This window comes from Ambystoma mexicanum, chromosome 2q (genome assembly GCF_040938575.1).
Source record: "Ambystoma mexicanum isolate Mex_15411 chromosome 2q, UKY_AmexF1_1, whole genome shotgun sequence".
Lineage (NCBI taxonomy): Eukaryota > Metazoa > Chordata > Amphibia > Caudata > Ambystomatidae > Ambystoma > Ambystoma mexicanum.
The window spans coordinates 873,647,485-873,662,749 of NC_090924.1; the positions used below are offsets into that span (position 1 = coordinate 873,647,485).

At 46.7% G+C, this 15,265-nt stretch overlaps 1 protein-coding gene across 1 annotated transcript in view; it reads right to left on the bottom strand.

The window, feature by feature from the left end:
* Positions 1 to 15,265, bottom strand: part of YME1L1 (YME1 like 1 ATPase) — a 1,167,043-nt gene that overhangs the window by 1,051,270 nt on the left and 100,508 nt on the right. The window contains exons 2-3 of the mRNA XM_069648114.1: positions 9,350 to 9,478; positions 9,076 to 9,241 (exon numbers count right to left, since the gene is read on the bottom strand). Coding sequence (XP_069504215.1) covers positions 9,076 to 9,241; positions 9,350 to 9,478 — 295 coding nt within the window. The remainder of the gene's footprint in view (positions 1 to 9,075; positions 9,242 to 9,349; positions 9,479 to 15,265) is intronic.

Below are 15,265 nucleotides of genomic sequence, written 5' to 3' on the forward strand. Positions count from 1 at the left end.
CGACCACGGAGGCGTGCATGCTCACGCTAAGGAGCTTCATGCCCTCGTGCAACGAGTGGGCAATTTGGAGGACAGAGCAGAGCAGGCAGAGGGGCGCGCCAGGCGCAACAACATTTGCATAGTGGGTGTTCGAGGGAATGGAAGGATCGAACCCCACGGATTACGTTGAAACAATGCTCTTGCAGGAGATTACAGGCGGGGAGCTGACCCAGGGGTTCGCGGTCGAAAGGGCACATAGGGCCCTGACCAGGAGACCGGCCCCAGGAGACCCCCCCGCGGCCGTTGATCGCGAAGATCTTGAACTATCGTGACCGCGAAAAGATTCTCAAATTTTTCCGGAAAGGAGGTACGATAGAAAGGGGATCAGCGAAAATAACGGCGTATCCGGATTATACGCTGCTCGTATAGCGGAGCCGAATGAACTTTGGAACGGTGAAAAGGAGGATTAGAGAAGCAGGCCACCGCTACATGTTTCTCTACCCCGCCAGGTTAAAGGTGTTTTATAAGAACAGATCCCTCTTCTTTGAAACGCTGACCGAAGCGATGGAGTGGTTGGATATGCAAGGTCGACCTCAGGAATCGGATGCCCAGACAGAAGCGGCTGGAGATAAGTAGCACGTTGCAGAGGCACCCGTGAGGCCATAGTTATGACATTGGGACTAGAATATAGTACGATATTGTGCTTGTGGGGAGGAAGACACAGTATCTGCCGACGGGTCCCGTTGAATGCACTTCTCCTAAATAGACGACTGGGAGCTCCTGGGGAGCACCCTCTGCACCCAATAGTAGTACACTTAGTTAGGTCACTGTTAGATTGGTGATACCCCGCGGGGTCCTCGTCCTCGGACACGAGACGGGTCCAGACGTGGGTAGGCCTGAGATCCAGGGATGGAGCTGGGCTATTGTTGGGGGTTGGCAGGGAAGGGGGGTGGGGGGAGTTGTGTGCAGTGGTGTGAAGTTGGGGAAGGGGGGAGGGGGGTATTGTTTGTGGATAGAAGGGAGAGCGCCAGGGATCGACCCAACATGGGGAGCATTATGGGAAGGGATGGGATGGAGATAGTCCGACCGGATGGCATCGGGTAATCTCAGAATTGTGACCTGGAATGTACGGGGCCTTAACAGCTACCTGAAACGTAACAAAGTGATGTTGTACTTAAAGAGGATGCGCGTAGACATAGCCCTGCTGCAAGAGACCCACCTCACTAGGGAAAGGCTGGAGGTGGTCAGGAGGAAATGGAAGGGCAATGTTGTGGGGGCGGCGTACTCGGCGTATGCTAGAGGGGTCATTACTTGGGTGGCGCCTCATGTGCCATTTCGGATGCTTGATTCTACGGTGGACCCGGAGGGTAGAATGGTGGTTGTAACGGGTCTCCTGGAAAACAGAGAAGTGCACATCATAAATTTGTACGCCCCCCAATAACGACACAGCGGCTTACTTTAGGACCCTCTACGGTAAACTTGGCCCCCTGGCAGGGGGTACGGTAGTGTGGGGGGGGGGGACTTTGACTGTACCTGGATCCCAGAATGGACAGGTCCAAGGACAGGGCAGGGAAAACGGCACCGGCGGCTAAAGCGCTGGGTACCTTACTGAAAGACCTAGGTCTAGAGGATGCGTGGAGAAGGCTGCATCCCACGGATATGCAGTATTCACACTACGCAGCGCCACATGATTTGCACACAAGATTAGATTACATGTTTGTAACAGCCGAGATAGTGAGAGACATAGAAGGAGCGGAATACAAGGCCCGAGTACTATCTGACCACTCGCCCTTGGTGGTAGACTGGAGACACCAGCCCCCAAGACCGCGGATCCCTACATGGAGACTCAGGACCGAGGCTCTGCAGGACGAGGAGGCTCACTGTGGGAAGCGTTTAAGGTGGTGGTGCGCGGGGTAGCCATTTCCCAAGCTAAGGGGCTACAGGGGGGTGTCGAAAGGGAACTCCAGGAGGTGGAAAGGGAGCTAGAGGATCTGACGCGTTGCGAGAGCACCGCTCATAATAACAGAACCAAAGTAAAGGAGTTATAGTTGTCCTGCAGCGCACTCTGGGATAGACTATGCAGACTCAATTACAGGAAATATACGGAGGATACACGCAGGGGGCGACAAGCCGGGCAGACTGCTGGCCTGGCTATATAAGAGTGAGACCCCCCGCTCGGTGATTAGTGAGATTAAGGATGAGAGAGGTTGCATATGCAACACCCAGAAAGAGGTAAATGAGGAATTCCTTAAGTTTTACAGACACTTGTATGAGGACACGGGGGAGGATATGTGTCAAGACATACTGGACACATTGGAGGACATAGAGCTGCCCACCTTGGATGATCTAGAATGCACCGAGTTAGACGCACCCGTCACCTCGGATGAGCTGGAGGTAGTGATTCAGAACTTGCCCACTTGTAAGGCGCCTGGTTCGGATGGGCTGCCCAGCGAGTTCTACAAAACATACAAGCAAGAGTTGCTTCAGCCACGGCTTGCCACTTTCAACGAGGCCTATGAGCAGGGGGAACTCCCATTGTCCCTCCGCAAGGCTGTAATCATCCCACTCTTGAAACCAGGCAAGCCGGCCGTGGAGTGCGGGTCTTACAGACCGTTGTCCATGCTTAACCAGGACAGCAAAATACTCACGGCGGTGCTGGCTAATAGACTGAAGAAGGTGATTAAGAAACTGATACATCCAGATCAGACGGGATATGTTCCAGGCAGGAACATCACTGATAACCACAGGAGGCTACACAATGTCATAGACCAAACTGAGGAAGACACGGGCGAGTTGGCTATAGTGTCGTTAGACGCAGTCAAGGCCTTCGACTCGGTACGATGGCCCTGGCTGAAAGCGGTCCTGAAGGGGTACGGAATGGGACCTGGATACCTCAGATGGGTCCAGTTGTTTTATAGCACCTCGATGGCGAGAGTCAAAACAGGGTCTACAGTCTCAGATTCTTGGCAGCTTTGTGGGGGGACCAGACAGGGATGCCCCTGGTCACCCATGCTATACATAGTGGCATTAGAGCCGCTGGCAATATGCCTGCGACAACAATATGGGGAGGTGGGCATAAGCACTGTCAGTGGAGAGCACCTGATATCATTATATGCAGATGATATGCTCCTTTATTTGCGTTATCCGGAAGAAAACCTGCAGGACGTGCTAGAGGTAATAGAACGGTACGCCATCCTCTCGGGCATATCGGTGAACCCTGGAAAGTCTAGTCTGTTCCCTTTGGGCAGATATAGGAAAGTCCCGGTACAGAGGCTGCCTGTCCTGCCAATACCATGGCAGCCTGTGACATTTAGGTATTTGGGATAAATATTTACCACAAGGTCGAGGCAGAACACAAGCATAACACGGAAAAGGCGATAGAGGGGATCAAGAACAGCATGGTATTCTGGTCTAGATTGCCCCTGACCATGATGGGGAGGGCGGCCTTGCTCAAGATGGTGGTCCTGCCTAGACTCTTGCACTTTTTTGTAAACGTCCCGTTTTTGATACCTAGGAGCCTATTCGTGAAACTTCATAGCGTGTAGAGGTTTCGTGTGGGGCAGCTCTAGGAATAGGGTTGCTCTGTGGAAGCTCCAGAACCCATGTGACAGGGGGGAGGGGATAGGCCTGCCTAATTTTGAACTCTATTACCTGGCGGGGCAGCTGCAGTACGTGGCCAGGTGGCTTTCAGCTGAAGACTCGGCGGAAGCTAGGCTTCTGCGTGGAGATACAGCCCCATACTTTCTGATGGAAGTGGTGTGGTTGTGCAGAGACAAACTGGTGGGCAAGGGGCGGCTACTGAGGCTGGGCTGGGAGATCTGGCACAGGACATGGAAGATTGGGGGGGGGGGCTCGGAGCCATACTCTCAGCAGGCCCCGTTGGCGACGCTGTGCGGGAGCGACTTTCAACTACTTGAATCGGTCCGTAGATACTGGGAACAGGTAGGTCTGGCCACCCTCGGGGACATATGGCAGGAAGGAGAGGCAGTGGACTTTCAGAGGTTGCAGGAAGAGACGGGGGTACATGGTGGCCAATATATAACCTACACTAGGCTTGTGAAAAAGACTAGAGAAAGATGGCCTGAGACAGTGCTAGCGGAAGACCCTGACGCCTCCCTGGAAACCATGTATAATATATCGGAGGGCGGGCACGAAATATCGAGGATATACGAGCTCCTGCGAGTAAGGGCAGGAAAGGAGTTGCTTCAATTGAGGAAAGATTGGGAGGAGGAGGTGGGAGGACCCATGACGGACGGGCAATGGGAACGGGCCCAGAGGTACCACAAAAAGGTGTCCCGAAACACGAGATTCCAACAGCTTCAATTGTACGTTACCCACAGGGCTTATTTAACCCCCGGGAAGATTGCAAAGTTTGGGGCACCAGCTACGCAGCAATGCCCCAGGTGTGGGGAGGTGAATGCGGGACTGCTACACATGCTTTGGGCTTGCCCGGAGGTGCACAGAATTTGGGATGAGGTCAAGTCTAAACTGGCTGGTGGGGGGGTGGTGCTGGATGTGGAATCGGCCTGGTCATGCATGCTTGGGCTTTTCCCTAGACCCCGGCATTCAAAACACATAAGCAAGATGAAGGACCTGGCTTGTGTTTTGGCCAAACGTAGGATTGGCATGGGCTGGAAGGCAGCCCACAGACCTAGGGTGGAGCTATGGTGGACAGATCTCTTGAGGTGGGCGGAAGCTGAATCTGTAGTCTGGTTTGAACCGGTCACCAGGGGGGGCAAGGAGGAAGTAGGGCCCTTGCTGGCCTGGCGGCAATTGGTGGCCTCTATGGCAAACCCTCACCAGGGTAACAACGGAACAGAGGACCCGGATGATGACTGCCTAAGTACTGTGCTACCCACTGATGCTCCCGTAAATGACATGTGAGAACCGGCTCTAGTTTAAGGGGGGGCAGGGGGAGTTGGGGAGTTCTAATGAAAATGTGCTGGACTATGATGCTTTCTATGTCTTGAAACAGTTGTAGTGTGTTTGTTTGATTTCAAAATAAAATAAAAATATTAAAAAAAAAAAAAAACTATCGCCCCATCACCACTGTCCCCTTCCTCCTCAAAATCCTAGACAAAGACGCCCACAACCAAATACAGCAATACCTTGAAACCCATGTTATTCTGGGTAGAAGACAGTCGGGTTTCCACAAAGGCCATGGAACCGACACTGCCCTCCTAGATTTAAAGGATCAAATCACTAGTATAATGGACACAGGCAAGCCTGCCCTCCTCCTACTACTCGACCTCTCTGCAGCGTTTGACCTAGTCGACCATGGCATCCTCACATCCCACCTATTCAATGCTGCTCATTTTTCCCACGAAGCAACGACTTCGATCACCTCATTTCTAAAAGCCATGAAAGTGTACTCTGACCAGGCTAACGCTCCCCCAACCACCATAAGCTGCGGAGTCCCGCAAGGGTCATGCAGCCCACCAACCCTCTACGACCTCTTTACTAAACCCCTCTGACTTACTGGATTCTCTCGGCATAGCCTACACAAACTATGCCGATGACACACAAGTACTCCTTCCACTCACAGGAGACTATACAAAGGACACAGAAGCACTCCTCAACATCTACACCACGATACAAACTTGGATGGCTATCAATGGTCTTTGCCTTGACGGTGACAAAACAGAGATCATCATCCCGGCACCCAGCGAAATTCTATCCAAGCTCAGCCAAGACTACTCACACATGCCTATCGACAACATTAACATACCTGCATCCACTGCCGTGAAGTCCTTCGGAGTCTATCTTGACGCTACACTCTCTATGACAAGACAAGTCAGCGCCATCTCCTCTTCATCCGCTCTGACCACTAAACTCATCTATGCCATAAAACCCTATCTTACCACTCCCAACTGCCTCTCCATCGCTAGAGCCACGATAGGAGCTAGACTTGATTATTGTAACGCCCTCTTAGCCGGCACATCCTCGAAAAATCTAAATAAGCTCCAAATAGTGCAAAACAACGCGCTACGTGCTGCCCTGCACATCCCTAAATCTGATCATGTATCGCAGGCCCGAATAAATGCCCACTGGCTCCCAGTCAAGGATAGAATCCAACTTCAAAATAATCACCCTCACACAAATGCATTAACCACACTGCTCCCTCCTACTTATCAGAAACCATAATCAGGAAATCCTCCTGCCGGCCCATAAGAAGCCACCTTGCTAACCAACTCAAGTCCCAAACATAAGAAGAGCTAAAGCTGGAGGCATTGGCTTCCCACACATAGCACCCAAGCTCTGGAACGATCTCCCCATCGCTCTCAGAGCCGAACCCTCTCTGTACTCCTTTCGCAAATCCCTCAAAACTACTCTCTTTACCTAATCCTACCCCACCCTCTGCCACTGATATGAACTGCTCCTTAATGCGCCATGCCTGCACTGCTAGCTCATGTATCTAAAATTGCTAGTGTCAAACAAAAATGACTTGTAATCATCATCGTACCTTTCTCTGTAACTTCTGGTTGTATCAACCTGCCTTTTGCAACCTGCTTTTTTTGTAACCAGCCAATATTCTACATGTAACAGCGCCACGATGCTCACGGGCTGATTGTGCACTTTAAACAAATGTGAATAAATAAATAAATAAATCTTCCCCAACAAAACAAAATATAGTCGACACTGAGATTTAGATCCAAAAACCTAAACTTTATTAAGCATGGAAATGGTGCAGTGTTTTACAATATCAATACTGTATATGCATTATGTAACAACTTACATTTTAGGAATGGAATTCATAACGGTCTTTAAAAAAATATAAAGTTACACATACTGGTCTTTGCCAGACATGATATAGAAAGCTTAGTAAAATTATCACTAAAAGTATCATCCGGATTACTTCTGGTTTGCAATTATTTGAAAAAGAAATTCTTGCCTAGCACACCCACATAGGTCTTTAACATTTAAGAGTGTAGGAGATGATTACTGCTGCACTTTCTCTCCATTAGCACTTGAAGTGAACAGAGCAAAGGTGACAAGAGCATAAAGGGCAAGAGAGGAATGTGGGGGAGCTGTGCTTTTATTGAACAAGGAAACTTAAATAAATAGCTAGCTTTGCTACACAAATATCAATTTGATTAGCAAACCTACAGAATTGCTATGCGACATTGCTTATTTTATGCCTTGCTGTCCAGTGATGTTTCACTGTTACTTTTAAAGCACTCCTTGGACCAAACCAATAAGACATTCTATCAACTTAGACCCAAACTTCCCCATTATTCCGTGGGAAATATATATCTGATCTGGAAAGCATTCCGTCTTTAATACAAAATTGCAGCCAGTTTAGGACTAGCCTACTTTAAAAGGCAAAATCCCACCCCATAGGTGTTTCTCTAGGTCTCTGAGATCATCTTTGTTATTACAAGCAAGATTTCTGTACATTCTGGCATCCGAAAACTTGAACTCGTTTCATTTATTTCATTGCTATGCATCAGAACGATACAATGAACAACCGTCAGCCGCCCCTAAACCATGACAGTGTCCAGATATTGAATATCACAACTAGAGCAAATTCACGTGCATATTGTGACCAAAGCAAGGTTGGGCATCAAAACGGATAATACTTTATCTTTCACAATTGCATGTTGGTTCTCCTGACTGCCACTTTAGGACAAATCGTAAATATGCACCAATAACAAACTCGCCATATTTTATAAATCATGGCCTCCAGTAGACGACCATTTCATCCTCATTAATTTGCTGCCATTCTCCCGGAAAACGTAGAAAGTCCAACTCCTGTTGAAGCCTATGGGCATCATAATCCCACTGTAAACGGATGTACCACAAGAACACCCCGATAGCCAGTCCTACCATTCAAGAATTACTTAATCCTTTATGCTCTGTGCCACCCTGAACGACCTGACCCGGGCCAGTTTCAAGCAGTCAATACCATGCCACGGGTACAAAAGCCACTGAGATAGAAGCGTTGTGCTGCCACCATCATTGTTGCGCAACAAACACGGTGTGAGGCGGGCTGATCGGGGAAGATGTCTTTCCAAGTGATCTCTCTGGAAGCCCCTGGAAGACATTCAGGCTAGCGAGAGCTGTGCCATTAGATCTCTTTGAATCATGTGCAGACTGGAAGGACTCATACAGTGAAGATAGCAAGGGATCTGATCCCAGTGGACCACCCTTTGAATATTCTTATTTTTGTAATATTTCTTTGCACCAATGTATTCATGTACGTTAAAAGATAAATGTTTACCTCTTCAGATGAGGCAGTACGAATAGCCGAGTTTCATCCTGTGGTACTTCGTGTAGTACTGATCCAAACATATCCATGGAGATGTGTGGGTGAAAGCAATTTGACAGTCAACTTATGGGGCTGTTTCATATTTGTTTGGAGTATTTGTACTCCCCATTTTGCTTTTTGAGGAGTATTTGCCAGAGAGGAAAAGTGGCTGATCCACCCTATCTCTATAGGGCTGTATTAATGCATCACAATCGCCCAACTTTCTGTGAGCTGTCATTCATCACCACTTATCAACTTTCTATACTCCTGCAAGAAGGACTAGTGAGACAAATACAGTGGCCCACAAGACCAAACACCAATGACAATTTCAAGTCAGAAAGATACAGTCAGAAACAAGGAAGCAGATTGCAGGGACTTTTGAACAACTCTGAATTCCGATGCCGAATGCCACTTTTTCAGTGCAACATCCAAACACTTACAAAACAATGTCATTATTATCAAGTGTTTAAACAAATACATCTTTGCAGATTGTTAGTTGCAAAATAAAGTTTGCACAGGATTAGCCTTTATTGAAGATCAAGGGAACCTGAACAGCAATAAGAATTTCAAAAGCATCACATGCTCACCCAATGCCTTCCTTTGAAATGTAGCTCCCTGCACAGCCCCTACCTTTTAATTAAAAAAAACCCTGCTCTTTGATGTGTGACTTGGCCAACGCTGTCCACCCTGCAATCCCAACTCACTTCCTTATGGAACGTTAATAGCAGATGCGGAGGGGAATGGATAGGAAGTGGAGGTTATGCTATCCTACACTGCATTTGGGTTGTTGCAAAAAGAAAAACATTCTTCTCTTCACCGTTATGTTGAGATCTACATATTTTACATACCATGCTTGTTTTCAAAGAAGGATTTTGCAGAGGTGTGAGATGTGTGCCACAGGGAAGCCCTCTCCTTCATCTTAATGCAAATGCCAGGGAGAAGTCTGTCCACAAGTTCATTAAGCTGGTCTGTTCTCAATTCAGACAATCCCAGATCTCGAAGATTAAGTACAGGCTGTAAAACAAATACAAAAATGAAAAGCTTAATGCAAGCAAATTTCTTTTCTAAGACGACATCAAAACAAAATATTTGTTTAACTTTAAAAGTGAAGAAATCACTAACTTCGATGCTTGGAGCATCAATCTCTGATGCATCTCTCTGTAGGCTTGAAAGCAACGCAGTGCTGACTGAAGTGGCAGAACTTTTAAACGCGTGGAAGGCGTTGATGAGGTGACTGAGTGGGACAGTAACCTGCAACAAAATTGAGATTACAAATGTAAGGAACAAGATAAAACTGGCGTAAAAAAGTTAACCAGACATGAAAACAAACATTCAAGGATGCAAGATACCTTCCTCCACCACGCCTCATTGTAATATATGAGTATCGATTTGCAATAATATATACATAGCAGAATGTCAATTACGGAGGAGCCAAGCAGTCCAGAAAAAGTGATCCATTCGCAATGGCCATCCACAACATAAGACAACTACAACATGGACAATACAATCACTGTTCACCAAAATCAGCATTGAGAATATCTGAGCTCAGTAAAACAGCTCCCAGACTCCTTGTTCCAGTGTCGGTGCAGTGAAAATCTGAAGCTGCTTGGCGCTCTGAGCCGCCTTATATTTCCTGGCTGGCCTTTGTTACCTTTTTGCAGGCTTTTGCTTGTCTTTGGCGGGCATCCCGCCCCTTTGCTTTTTTCTGGGGCTTCCGCTCACCCCCTACCCCTTATCCAGGGGGAAGGAAGGAGGACGCTGCCCTGTTATCTGGGTGCCTCTTGAGGTCCCCCTTTCTTCACCTCCAAAATATTAAACAAGTGGGACAAAGCAGAGATGGGGAATGGCCTGAACGCTGCTCCATGAGGCTACCACTGGCAGCTCCTGGATGCCTTAGCCTGTGAACTCTGAAATGCACTGAATACCAAGACAAGAAGCAGCAAAGCCTTGTTAAGCGCCTTGAGTGCCGTGCTGGCGGCAAAGGGGCCTACAGGCGGAGTGTGCCGACTGTAAAGATCACCCACAAGGTGACACAGTGACGCAATCTTGAGTCAGAGACAGACGCAGGCAAGCCCGTGTCCTTGAAGGGCTATAGGGTGCTGGCAGGCCCTCCCTCTGCACAGTGAGGCTGGTGCAGGGCAATTTCCCCCGGACCACCAAGAAACAGTCCACACTGATTTGTTCAAAATCAAAATAAAAGCCTACCTCCACGCCTCCAAGTTAACCTTTTAAGCTACTTCGCTCATCTGCCTACTAGCTAACATTTTTTCCCTTGCCTCCAACCTGCCACTGTCCCTCACTTTCTCTGCCTCCACTCTAGCACGGTCACATCTCAACACAGTTGGCCGTACACCCTAACTGCACTTAAAAATGTCTAATGTTGATTGTCCTTAATCATTTAAGTCCACCCATGTATTGTTCCTGGTGATTGTTCCCTTTACTACCCTCCACAACCTGGTCAGAACATCATTCTAACTGACCCCATTGTAAAAAGCTCACTCCTTCCTGTAAAATCAGATATTGTATGTTCTTTTGTGATCAAAAGAGCAATGTTCCTTTCTGAACATAAATAAATGGGTGGGGCAGTCAATGTCCTGGAATCACAGGAGATCTTGCCAACATTGTGGCAGCAGGCGTAAAACCAGACGAAGAGCTGGTGGTGGACTTGGGTCTACCTCATGGTGCTTCAGAGATGGCTGGTTTTCAGAGTATGTGTTGGATTGATTGAGCTTTCACACACACGACTATGTGTTAACTGTGACACCCTGTCATTTGCTGAGGTGCACAAATGAGTGGTTCCCTCTCTCTTGCCTGTGGTTTGACATGATGGATCCAATGGCAGGAATGGTCATTCAAGAGAATTGACAGCCAGGGGGTGAATGTGTGAAAGTGTAGAATCCATGGTAGCTCGATTATCCTGTTGTATCTCTAGTGGCCCAGGGACAGTCTGGCAACCATCTTGGAGGCGATGGATCCATTTGGTGAAGTCTCAAATCTCAAATAAATTGGGAGGGGAAAGTAGGGAATCGGCAATATGTTATATAAATTAAGCAGACCAACAAGAGTTGCCCAAAATATCACTATGGGTGGACACACAGCCATTCAAATATTTGGGAGTGTAAATGTTTAGAAGTTTGAGAAAGACTCATCAGCAGAACACAATCAAATGTTTGGAAAATAAGGTTGGTTACACGATGGATCAAGCTCACAGTTGGATTGCAGGAGAGAATAGTCTTGTTGGCCAAAATGTAAATATTCAGACAGTTCTTATAGCGCCTTGCCAGCAAAGCAAATGCCTGCCTTCACCCTTCCCCTAAAACTGTTATTGGGGAGGTGCCTAGCCCTGATAAACTGATGGTGTTCTAGCAAGAGGTCTGGGATAGAGATTGCTATAACATGTGGAAAACATGGAGGCAGAGATGCAACCACCTGTTCTGAACTGGTATTTTATGGAGATGTAAATGGTAGTAGATCCGATTGTAAAACTCTTGAAAAGTGGATGGAACTGCTGGAACAAGAATCTTCAAAGAGGGTGGGTGGTTAAGTGTGGGAGCAGCTCTGAAATACATGAAAAAAGTGGGAGCCCTACAGGAAGCATCTGCCATTACAGGATTTGCTTAGGATGGAAGCAGGGCTGCATGTTAGATTTGCTACAAGATGTAAAGAGGAGTTGGAAACATTAAGTGACCTGAATATCAATGGCAGGCTTAAAATGTCAGATGAAACTTAGGCAAGGTAGGGACGGTAGTGTATGTAATGTAGTATGTACAAATTAGAGAAGAGGTAAGACTCTGGTGGAGCACAATCTAGGCAATACCTGACAAAGTAGCATGAAATAATAGAGGCCTTAAAGCCACACAGGCCACTAGGTCTCCTACTTCCACACCCTTCTATTCCCAGGCCTATTATTAATGACTCCTTATTCACCTCCTTCCTCCTATTCTGTCCACCATTCTCATATATATTCATTCTCTCCCCCTCTCTCCCTCTCTCCCGCTCTCCTGCTCTCCCTCTCTCCCTCTTATGTTCCTTTCTCTCTCGACATGTCTACCTCCACACTCCGATCTTACTCAATACTCCCTCCTCTTCAGACTACTATTTCCCTCTATGCCTTGGCTTCTACTCCACTCCCCACACAACTACATGCCTCCACCACACCATCTCTGCAGTCACCCTCGTTTCACTTTATAACCTTTTCAATCAATCCCTAGTCACCCTCCCCAAATCTATCTCACATCTAGCCAGCCCTACAGATAAGGAGTGTAACGGCCACTTTTACTCCCTAAAAATAGGCACTTACTGCCAAAAAATAAAAATACTCCCAACAAAAAATAGCAAACAGACAAGTAGAACCTTGTGCGCCTGCTTTAACCCACACAGCTCCACGGATAGGTTTGGAACAGTAGTGCACGTTGTTCCACAGGAAGCAACTATTATTATTAGTGCCTGCTCAGAAGTAAACCTATCTTTTAATGTGTATGAATAACTGGATGCAAAGGAATAACTATTACAAAAATATTTTTATTTTCCAGTTAAAAACATTTTTACTCACTTATAAAATACTCCCATTGGGAATTGGACTTATATTTTTCTCCCTAAAAAATCATTTTACGCCAACTTCGTATTCCGACTGTGGAGGAATGGTGCTCCTGCTCCTTTAAGCTGCTTGTCCTGCTTATAATTGTGGGTAGTGGCACATAGCGCCAGTGCGCGAGTGCTGCAAGCGAGTCCAGTCACGCACTGGGCAGCACAGGCCTCTGCTCCTTTGTGGATGGTCTTTCTGTAACCCGAGATAAGAGGTTGAAGCTTTTCCAGCGAGTGCCTGCAAACAATGCAGAAGATGCAGACTATGAATACTTCTCCGGCGACGCTGCACGCAGGTCCGTGTACCCGGTGAAGACAGCGACTGCGAGGAATCACAGTGCTCCATGTCAGAGAATGTGCCTTGTGACTAGCAGACTGTGCTCAGAGAGAATGTATCTGTAAAATAATACACAAATACAACTAGATGGGGAAAACCAACTGATACTGAACTTATGGAGGCAGAATCTTTTGTTTTAAACATCACCGACAAACCTCTGTTAGTGCAGTCCGTGAACATTGCTGTCGGACACAGGGGTGTAATCGACTTAGATCGATCAAAAAGTACTTCAAACTCCAGAACATCGAAACCTGTGTACTACGCTGCGACATTCAAGTCATGCTGAAACAGATGGAAACGATGCACCCAATGGATACAATGTGGCGCTCCTTCAGGTTGCGGGGAAATTCAGGTAGCGAGTCCGAGAGGGAGGCACAGGAAATACAAGACGCTCGCAACTCACATGCAAAGCTTCAAAAGTCCAATAGTAATCCAGTACCAGCTTATTTAGCAGCCGTCGTAGATATGCCTGCCTCAGTGTGTAAAAATACAAATAAAGGAAAGTTCACTGAGGTTTCATGCCCGCGCTGTGTCAGTAAATGCAAAAACACAAGACGCTTATTCGTCAAAACAACATTAATGAAAAATCGATTGCGACAGAACTTGCGAAATTTAATGAGTGGGAGGATCTTATGGCTGGAAAAATCGATGAACCAACTGAGCCACTGTCTGCCTGTGGAATTAACCATTTGGAAACGGCTCAACCGCATTATGTTCAGAATGAGAAGGATCAGTGTCAAACATCACTGAAAGAATCAATGACTGAGAAATTATTGTTCCCTACAATGGAGGAAAGTGCTCATTCAACGCCGAAGAATTCCACAGGAAGCAATGAAAATGACTTAAGCATTCATCTCAAACAAGTGACACTGCCTAAGCCTAGGGCGTTAGGTACAGATGGCGTCAGAGCCCAGGAAACCCATGTTTTATCTACATTCCAGGAATCGTTACAAAATGGCTCACTATTAAATTACGCAAGTGTCCTGGTCGAGGCGGTAGAGCCTCAAACATATCCCATTACTGAACAAGTTAAATCGGTTGCCGCAGGTATTGCGATTCATAATGTGATGGCAGCCCTGTCGATTTCATTGGCAGCATACATAAAATTATACGAATCAATTAATGACAGCATAAAAGATACCACCACTCTACTCGCAATGATGCATACGAAACTTTTATATCTGGAAACCTTTACTACCAAAATGCAGAACAGATTAGATCATGAAGCTGAAACCTCAGCAAACTGGCAAGCACGACTCTGCGATTTGGCTAGAGGTGAACATACTGATAAAGCAACGATGATGGGAGCCTTAGTAGATTCTAACAAATGGATCACGAAACAACTGAGGGATGCATCAACAGTGTCACCAAAGACAATTGCAAACAGCAAACATGTCTTGAATATAGAAACACAGACTTGCAGTGAGAATTGCGGGCAGAGTACAGAAGCGGACCATGAACATCTTTATCCAATGTGAATCTATAACAGACAACAGCCATCATGAGAGGTTGCAGTCAGCCAAGGTGCTTGCAAGAGAAACGCGTCAGGCAGATGCAATCTATCTTACTCAAAGAACCACTGATCAAGACAGAAACCTTCTAAATCATAGGACTAATTCCTGTGATCCAATGACAAGAGGTCCAAACAGTCAAGAAAGCGATACAATAGTAACCACAGGACAACAAAAGCATGGCACTCAAAAGACCGATAAAATCTTGGCGATGTTTAAAAGAATCAAAAGCCAACTATGCCACGGGTTCCTAGTAAAAACAAAACATACGTTCCAGAAATTGTAAAAAAATAAAACGAGAATGTTAAAAATTGTCCCAAACAAAAATCAAATGGCTCACATGCTTTTCAGGAATCGGAACTCCGTCTGCACGAATAAATGCTGTAGAAGATCAACAAGGACGACAGAAAAGTAGAGCCAAGTATCAAGAGGCCTGTAACAGCATTGGCGGAGAAAGGCCGATATTATTAACAACAAGAAGGGAGAAGCAGCAGGAATCTCTGACTATAAGGCATGCCATTGAAACCAACATAGTGGACGAAATTGATCTTATTGATGACCTCTCCAAATATCTTGAGGACACAGATGAAGCAGAGGATTCACAGG